Here is a 9,103-nt window from a genome sequence, read left to right as displayed (position 1 = left end):
ACACCTAATCTGTGTAAACATTCGAATTAAACCAGTCACCCAAGCTCCAGCACTAGCACAATGGCGCCGCGTGATGATGCAATGGACGGTGCGCACCCAGGCTCCTACCCTCAGCTCTCTTCTGCACCCAACCGCCCCGTCCCAGACCCCAAACTCCTCGGTAGAAATGTGGCCCTTGACCACTTGCCAAAATGCCCCCCCCCATTAAAAATTATTGACAAAGCCTGATCCAAATGTTTTTTGAAACGTTATTTAATCAGAATTTAAATACATTCTATACAATTGGGAGGGTTGGGGGGAGGGGGACGCAGCTGCTGGCTCCTCAGCTCCTTGTGCTCTCACTGGCTGTCTTCCTGCTGCAAGGGAAGCAGAATCCGTCACATTCATCCCTGGGGACTCAGGGGTACTGGGCCCCCCCAGCATTTCCACCCTCCTCCCCCCTGCGCTGAGACTTGTTCTGCTCTCTGGTCGCCCCCCGTCAGGCCCGCAGGGTGAGCTTCTGACCCACCCAGCAGGGACGTGGGGTGGGGGCAGCATGAGGAAAGGGGCGGGGGACTCCCTGAGGGGATGGGAAGGAGACCCTGGCCCTGCCCCACTCTCCTGCATCTGCTCCGGCTGCTCACCATGTATCCCAGGAGCTGATGGGCCTGCCCATGCAGGGCGTGGGCCAGGACCAGCCCGGCCTGGCTGGGGCGCCTCAGGGGGGAGCGGGCAGCGAGCAGAGCCTTGTCTAAAAAGCAGTTCTCCTGCTCTGGGGTGAAGAGCTGCCCAAAGACCTGAAATCAAGAGCACGGGAGGTTTCAGCTGACGGCCCAGAGCCCGGCCCCAACTCCTGGGGCTAAAACAGCTTCCTCCTTCTGCAAACTCCCTTCCAGACCCTGCACCCAGACGCTCTCCTCACCCTGCACCCTAACCCCTGCCCCAGGTCACACCTTCCTCCTGCCCCCAAGACCCTCCCAGACCTCACCCCCCTCCGCACAACAGAGCAGCCCTAGGCCACTGGCCAACATCTTGGAGCGACCTCCATCAAAAAGTGTTGCCCCCCCCCCCGCCCTGCTTCCCCTTCTATGGGAGATCCGGGGCAAGGTGCGGCGCTGCCCCTCGGAAGCGCCGCCCCTTTGAAACGCCGGGACAGCGTCACAAAGGGGCAGCGCCGCCCTGTCCACGGCTCGAATAGTCGAGGGAAAATGCATCGACCATTCGATCAGCGACTCCCCGCTTCCCACCCCGCGTCCTACCCGCACGAGGGCCCCAGCCAGCCCCACCCCCGAGCCCTGCCCTGCCCTGGCAGCGCGTCCTTACCTCTCCCACCCTGACGGTGTTGCTATGCGCCAGGACCCATCTCTCCTTATAGTAGTGCCTGCACCACAGGTCCTCTGCCTGGTGGATGTTGAGGCCTGCAAGAGACAAACCAGGGTGATTCTGCTGGCAGGTCTGAGCCCTTCCCCTCCCACGGGTCCCTGCAGGCATCCCTGGGCAAATGGAGGGGCACAGGGGGCAGAAGGGGAACACAGAGGGACGCATCCCCCCTTGGGCCAGTCTGGGGGAAAAGGGCTGGGTCCCCTCCCCCCGCCGCCGGCACCCTCAGGGTGTCCCTGGGGCCCAGGTCCCGGCTGGCTTCCTTACCCCTGTGGTGCAGGAGGAGGCGGTACAGGCTGTGCACCCCCTTCCGGGCCAGCCGGCTGACGTCTTCGGATGGGTCCGAAATAAAAAGGCCCAGCTGGGCCACGTGGTGACCCATCCTCGGCCAGTCGGCGGAGTTCTGAGGGGAGAGAAGAGGGGGGGTCCCTCAGCATCCTGGGGCTGCACGTCCCATGCTAACGGCCGCCGAGGCGGTTCTGAGCTCGGGGACGGACAGAGACACCTCCCGGGGCGGGGCGGGGCGGGGCGGGGCCGGCCTTGCGAGGAGACAGCCCTGAGCAATGGCCCCGACTGAAGGGTCACTCCGGGGGTGGAACAAGGGGATCCACTGACGGCCACTCCCCAGTCTGGGGCCCAGGTGCCCCCCGGAAAGGCCCAGGGTCGCCCCTCCCCGGGGAAAGGAGAACGCGGCCCATTCCCGGCCCATTCCCAGCTCTGCCTCCCGGGGACGCTCCCAGCCCCGCGCCCTGCAGCCCCAGACCCCCCGGCTCCGAGGTCACTTACCTCAAACCCCGGGAGGGTGGTGGCGACTCCCAGCAGGGCCGTGGTGCTGCCAAGGGCCCTGGCTCGCTCCTGGGGCAGGCGGGACTCCAGCCACGGGCTCAGGTGCTGGGGGGGAAAGAGGCAGGTCAGGACCCGTAGGGAGGCGCCGGTTCTGGGCAGAGCCTGGGGCTCCTCTCAGACTGTGCCCCCCCCCAGCCACTGACACAGCTCCTCTCTCGGCCCCCCGAGGAAGCAGGGACAATGGCCCCGTCCCCCCCACGGGGCTCACCTCCATGATCAGCTGCAGCCTGGCGGTGTCTGGGGACTCGGCGAGGAGGCTTGCCAGTAGGGCCTGGAGGTCGACGGGAAGGGCCCGGATGAACTGCTGCAAGACAAGGGGGAGCCCTGGGTCAGAGGGGGGTTGGGGAATCCAGGCCACCCGCTGGCCCCGGGGTGCAGCCTTGAGCAGGGTCTGAGCCGCCTCGCAGAGCAGGGAGGAGCCCAGGCTGGGCATGGAAGGGACGGGCCCCCAGGGAGAGCAACGGGAAACCTGGAGGGAAGGATCCAAACCTGCAGCTTCTTCTCTCCCTCTGCCCCCACCCCCACTCCTCTCTGGAGCTCCAGCCCAGCCCGGGAGCAGGGCCCGGAGGGACGTACCTGCGTGTGGATGGGCTCCTGCTGCCAGTCCCCAGACACAGTCTGTCCCACGGCCGCCCTCAGCAGGGGGTTCAGGAGCTGGGCCTGTAGGGGAGGCTGCAAGGTGCTGGCAGGAGAGAGGGGCAGAGACTGTTAATTCAGCAGCAGGGCTGTGTCCAGACTCAGGGGGTTTTTCGGGAAAAGTAGCCTTTTTCCGAAAAAACATCACCTGCGTCTAGACTGCAGTCGCGTTCTTTCGAAATTAAATCGAAAGAACGCGGCTTTTCTTTCCACGGCGGTAAACCTCATTTCACGAGGAAGAACGCCTGCTTTGGAAAGTGCTTCTTTCGAAAGAAGGCGTTCTTGAATGGAACTAGGGCTTCTTCGAAAGAGAGCATCCAGACTCACTGGGTGCTCTCTTTCGAAAGAGGCTTGCAGTCTAGACATAGCCCAGGAGACAGAGACTTTCCCACTCCCTGGTCAGGGGATCTGCTCTGGGGGGGAGTCGGCGGGGGGGGGGGGGGGTCGGTACCTGAGGCTGCAGGCGGCGTTGAGGCAGTCGGCCAAGACCAGTGGGGGGGGGGAGTCCTCCATGATCTCCTGTGAGACCCAAGGAGACAAAGGGGCTTGTGAGGCTGGGGCCCCCAAGAGACGCTCACACGGCCAGCGCCCCCACCCAGCAGGATCCAACCCCACTGCCTCCTGCTGGCCTGTAGCCCCCCTGCCTGGCACAGGGCCTCTCCCAGCACCCCCCTCCCAAACCGGGACCAGCTCAATCCTTGTCCCCAGGCCGTCTCCTGCCCCTCACTGCCCTGGTGACCAGCCTCTGAACCTCCTCATCCCTGCTCCCCAGGCGCATCCTCAGCAGCCCGCTCTGCTAACCTTCCAGCTCCCCCCCCATGGCCCGGGGAGACCCCTCCCTGTTCCGAATCTTCCTCCCTGTCCAGCACCCCAGACCTGCCCCATTTCTGTGTCCCTCCCTCCTCCAGCATCCCCACCCACCCTCCCCATGTCCACCTCCCCCTCCCCCTCCCCCTCCAGCACTCCTGGCCCCACCCATCCCATTTCCAGCACCCCCACCCGCCGCCATGGCCCAGGCAGACCCCTGTCCACCCCACGTATCCCCTCCCCTCCTCCCGGCCGCCGCCACTCGCTCACCACGATCCTGGCCATCATGGTGTCCTTGCAGCAGCGCGGCGCCAGGGTGTCCTCGCCCCTTTGGAGGGCGGCGAGGCAGGCGGGGGGGACGGCCAGGAGGAACCGCTGCAGGGCGGCTGGGCTCTGCACCCCAGAGAGAGTCTGTGAGCCTGGGGCCTGCCTGCCCCCCACGGACAGCTGCAGGGCTCAGGCCTCCCAGGAGTGGGGGTGGGAGCTGCCGGTTGTCCAAGCACCCACACTCCCCCCCCAACTGCTGCCTCAGGCTTGTGGGGGCCCAGCTGGTGCATGACAAGAGACCTCAGTTTGGGGGGCCCAGGTCATGCAGGAGAAGGGGCCCCAGGGGGATCCCCAGGGACAAGCCCCTCCCGGAGGCGGGGACGTGCTGGGAAGGGGCCGGACAATCTCGGGTCCCCCCCGTGTGGAGAAGGTTCCTACCGTGTCCCGGGTGTGGAGCTGCTCTTCAATATCATAGATGGCCCCTTCCTCCACCCGGGAGTCCATCCGCTCCTGGCAGAGCTCCGCCGAGGCGCAGGGGGGCTCTGTGCGGGAGGGAAGGGACCAGGGTGACTCCAGCGGCCAGCAGGGGTCACGCGCCCCCATGTCAGGGACCCAGGGCAGGTTGGGCCCCACACGCCCCTCGCAGGGACCCATCCCCCTTCCACCCTCACATCTGCCAACGCCCTCAGCAGAGCCCCCACCAGGAACAAGAGAGCCAAGCAGCAGCTCCCGCCCCCATCCATTGCCCTGGCTGCGGGGCAGACACTGGGGCTGCCCCTCCCCCCCCGTGTACTGGGTGAGCCCCTGGGCCCAGCATGTTCACGGCCCCTCACCTGGGTCTGAGCGGCTGCAGGAGGTGGCCCGGCTGCAGCTGGAGGCCCAGGCGCTGCTGCTCACTGAGCTGGACCCACAGCTGCAGGGGCTGGTGCGGAGAGGCTGGGGGCTCCCGGAGACTGGCAGGTCCCCGGGGGCCGGGCAGGGCGATGCCCCCTGGTGGTAATGGGGGCTGGGCTCCTGGGGCAGGTGTTTCTCTCCACAGAGGAGGCCCCAGAGCCACCCTACCCGGCTTCCCCGCTGGGCTGGGTCCCGCCTTCCCAGCCGCCTCTGGAGCCAGGTCCGGAGGGGCCTGGCCGGTGGGCGAGTCGCCCCGAGCTGGTGGGATTCAGCATCCCCGCCCGCGGGGACGGAGGAGCTGCTTCCCACCGGCCCTGGGGCCATCTTCAGGGCTTTCCGGAACCACAGCCTGATGTGTTTGGCCATGCTGCAAATGAGGGGAGCAAAGGGGAGCTTGGGGCGCAGCCTGCAGAGCGAAATCCAGGGGTTCCAGCGCCCCAGAGCGACTGCCCCCAGCCCCCAAATGGCCCCTTGCTTATCGGCTCCGTCTTGCACAGGCACTTCTGGCCCTTGACCGAGGGCTGGGCCTGCCTGGAACCCAGCCGGCCCCGGGCGGGATCCAAACCCCTGGGGGCTCTTACCTTCTGCAAAACGCTGTCCGGATGTGGAACTCACAGAGGACAAAGCAACTGTGAGCAGGAGACGCACCAGAGCTAAAGCAACCGGGGGTCTCCAAAGTCCCCTGGGCCCGCCCCCCCCTTTTCTCAGCCTGAGATGTGGGTTCCTCTGTGAGGTCACCACCTCCCCACCTGCCCTTTGCCTGATCTGCTGAGGGCTGCCCAAAGCCCCTGTGAGGTCACTGCCCCCCCCACCTCACCCTGCCAGGCAAATGTCCTGCCTCTGGCCACCCCTCTGGGAAGTTGGAGCCATTCCTAGGGGTCCCCCCCACTCCCTGACTGGGCATCCTGCAGCCAGCAGCTCCAGTAGCCCCATAGGCTGCTCCCTGCCCTACACTGCAGGCTTCTTGCACAAGAACTGTTTCACACCGGAGTTCTTGCGCAAAAGGTCTCGTGCAAGAGCACCTCCACCCTGCCATGTGCTTTTGCACAAGAGTGTCCATGGCATTGTGAACGCTTTCTTGTGCAAGAAAGCTCTGATGACCATTTTAGCCATACAAGTGTCTTGCTCAAGAAGCCCCTGGTGCCCGTCCACGCTGCCTTCTTGCACAACAGCTCTTGCACAAAAGGGGCTTATTCCTCGTGGGGAGAGGAATAACTCCTGTGCAAGAAGCCCTCTTTTCTGATGCTTTACTGCAAATTTACTTGCACAAGAATTCACGTGCAGTGTAGACGCGCCACAAGTTTTTGCACAAGAACAGTTGTTCTTGAGCAAAATGCCTGCAGTGCAGACGTGGCCTTGGTGTCACCCAGCACTGGACTTCCTGGCCAGGAGCAAGAGTTAGAGCCTCCCACTCGCCCCGCTGCCTCTCACGGGCTCCCGTCCGGCCCCAGCCCTGGGCTTGGCCCTAGCGCATCCCAGCAAGGCCTCTGGCCTGCACTAGACCCATTGACATGTGGAGAATCCACCACTGCCCTGGGGCGCTTTTGTCTATGGGACTCGGACTCACAGCTGAGCATGGAGCCTGATTTCTCCCAGGACTTGGGCTCTTTCCTGGCCAGGCCCTGGAACTGGTTCCACCTTTGTCTGCCAGGGACCGATACTGTCTCTCCAGGGAGGCCCTGCAGTGCAGGCACCTTCCTTTCCCCCCTCGGGAGCAGTCATTGTTCTGCACCCCACAAAGCAGTGGGGGGCTCCTGGCTGCCCCAGCTCCAATCTCTGAGCTTCTCTCTCAACGGGGGCCAGGCTCTAGTCCCCCTGGGTATGTATTTCTACACTACCCCGCTAGTTCGAACTAGGGGGGTAATGTATGCATACCGAACTTGCTAATGAAGCCCGGGATTTGAATTTCCCGGGCTTCATTAGCATAAAGCCGGCGCCGCCATTTTTAAAAGCCGGCTAGTGCGAACCCCGTGCCGCGCGGCTACACGCGGCACGGGCTAGATAGTTCGAACTACGTAGCCATTCCGAACTATCTGTACTCCTCGTTCCACGGCTCGGGGTTCGCACTAGCCGGCTTTTAAAAATGGCGGCGCCGGCTTTATGCTAATGAAGCCTGGGAAATTCAAATCCCGGGCTTCATTAGCAAGTTCGGTATGCATACATTACCCCCCTAGTTCGAACTAGCGGGGTAGTGTAGACATACCCCCTGAGACTCACTGGTGCTGGCTCACCCCCTGTCCTGCTCGTGGCTCCGTTGTCCTCCTCCCCGCAGCCCCCCCCCCGCTCTAAATGCTGCTCACATCAGTTCCCCTTCCCCGTGGCCAGGCCCTGCAGGGCTCTGGGGGCTGGTTTGCTGCCCTCAGCCCTGCAGTAGCCTGCTCCTCAGTTTGCAGCCCCTCCCATCATGCGTGGGGTCTCCTGGTACCGGAGGGAGGACGGGGGCAGACCAGGAAGGTTAATTTGATGTTGCAGCGGCAGGAAAAGGGGGGGTGGCGCAGAGGAGCTGTCAGTACATTATCCCAATACGCCATCCCAGTGCAGGCGTCGCACTCAGCTCTACCTGCAGAGGAGTCTCTATCTGCGGTGAGCAGAAAGGGGGTCTAGGACACACACCCAAGTAGCCCCAGAACCACGCAGGAGCAGAGTCGTTCTGCGAAAGGGAGAGGTTTATTGGGTCTGCGAGGGCGGCCGTAGGGGGGTGTCGTGTGTGTGCCACTCATCTCCGTCTGGGCAGCGGCACCGGTCGGGCTCAGAACTGGGCACAGGACCCGACCACGGCACCATCGATCTCCAGTGTATCGATCTGCTGGAAGCCGCGGCAGAGCTGAATTGCAGAACGGCTGCCCATTGGCAAAGACCTTGAAATGCTGGTTCCTGCAGCCGATGGAGAGGAACCCACTCCTCCTGGGGGGAGGAGCAGCCAAGAGAGGGACCCACTCAGACCGGTCTGGCAGCGTGACGTAGTGGAACCAGCGCTGCCTAGGTAGGGTTTTACCTCCCCCCAGTCTGCTTCTGAGACCGAGTTTCCCCCTCTGCCCCATGAGCTAACAACAGGGCACTTTACAAACATTCTCTGTGTCATCGGCATTGTATGAAGGGGGAAACTGAGGCATGGAGCGGCATCTGATTTATATAGCTCAACCCAGTCCCCACCCCTCTCGGTCTGCAGGAAAAGAAGCCAAGTGCTCTTGTTCCCACTACTCCTCCATTCCCCTGCTTCCACCTGATGTCAAAAACACAAAGCTCACTACTTCTTCTTTCCTGCACTTAAGCCAAGCAGATCAGGATGGGGAGGAGACATGAGGGAGCCCCCAGGCTCTTGCTCTTTCTCGCACATACACACACATATATTACTTTAGAAAATGCCAGGTGTGAGCTAGAGGAGACTCTCCATTAACTGTTAGCACTATAGGGCATATGATACATACAGAAAGCATTTACAGTCCATCCAGCAGAGGGCAACAATACACCCCGCACACATGGAGCTCCCCCTCCTTTTCCAAATGCCCCAAGATTTAAACTACTGGAGACTACCCATTAGCTGTTAGTTGTATAGGAACTATGGGTATGTCTACCCTACAAAGTTAATTCGAACTAACAGCCGTTAGTTGGAAGTAACTTTCATAGGTGCTACACATACAAACCGCTAGTTTGGACTTAATTCGAACTAGGTAAACCTCATTCTACCAGGAGTAACGCCAAATTCGAATTCAGTAGTTGGAATTAAGGGCTGTGTAGCCACTTAATTCGAAGTAGCTGGAGGCCAGCCCTCCCCAGGTTCCCCTGGTGGCTGCTCTGGGCCAAACCAGGAAAACTCCTCTCCTCTCCCCAGCCCTGGGGCCCTTAAAGGGGTAGACTCTGGCCAGACGGCACTTGCCAGAGCCAGCCCTGCCAGCAGTCTCTGCCCCGAACCAGGGGCTGCAGGATGAGCCAGGCAGCCAGTGCCAGCGAGCCGTCCCCCCGCCCAGTCCCCCAGCACCCAGGGGCCAGCCAGGGGCCGTAGATGGCGCGCACCCTCCTGGTCTAGTGTGGAGGTCATGGACCTCATTGAGGTTTGGGTCAGGCCCCCAGCGTCCATGATCTCTGTACTAGGAGGAGGAACGTGGCCGTCTACGGGCGCATAGCGGCCGCCATGGCCCGAAAGGGACACAGGCCACCCAGGAGCTGGTGCACCTGAAAGTAAAACAGCTGCGGCAGGCGTACGCCAGGGCCACCAGGGGCGGCGCCGCAGCAGGGGCTGCCACCTGCCCCTACTTCCCTGCCCTCGACCGACTCTTGGGGGGCGGGGCGGTCC

The 9,103-nt window shown here is 62.8% G+C and overlaps 1 protein-coding gene and 1 long non-coding RNA gene across 2 annotated transcripts; both read right to left on the bottom strand.

The window, feature by feature from the left end:
* Nucleotides 1–1,300: 1,300 nt before the first annotated feature.
* Nucleotides 1,301–2,275, bottom strand: LOC142825906 (uncharacterized). The gene is made up of 3 exons (XR_012900231.1): nt 2,146–2,275; nt 1,627–1,762; nt 1,301–1,397 (listed from the first exon to the last, which is right to left on the bottom strand). It is a non-coding gene; the product is annotated as an uncharacterized LOC142825906 (long non-coding RNA).
* A 144-nt stretch (nt 2,276–2,419) lies between these two features.
* Nucleotides 2,420–5,494, bottom strand: LOC142825915 (uncharacterized). Its single transcript, XM_075918077.1, has 6 exons — nt 5,391–5,494; nt 4,749–5,176; nt 4,354–4,457; nt 3,919–4,041; nt 3,293–3,360; nt 2,420–2,887 (listed from the first exon to the last, which is right to left on the bottom strand). Exons 2-6 carry the CDS (start codon nt 5,173–5,175, stop codon nt 2,422–2,424), a joined length of 1,188 nt encoding a protein of 395 aa, XP_075774192.1. The 5' UTR covers nt 5,176; nt 5,391–5,494; the 3' UTR covers nt 2,420–2,421.
* Between the last annotated feature and the right edge of the window lie 3,609 nt (nt 5,495–9,103).

The sequence above is a fragment of the Pelodiscus sinensis genome, unplaced genomic scaffold (genome assembly GCF_049634645.1).
Source record: "Pelodiscus sinensis isolate JC-2024 unplaced genomic scaffold, ASM4963464v1 ctg93, whole genome shotgun sequence".
Taxonomy (NCBI): Eukaryota; Metazoa; Chordata; order Testudines; family Trionychidae; genus Pelodiscus; species Pelodiscus sinensis.
This window is presented reverse-complemented; position numbering and strand designations above follow the sequence as displayed.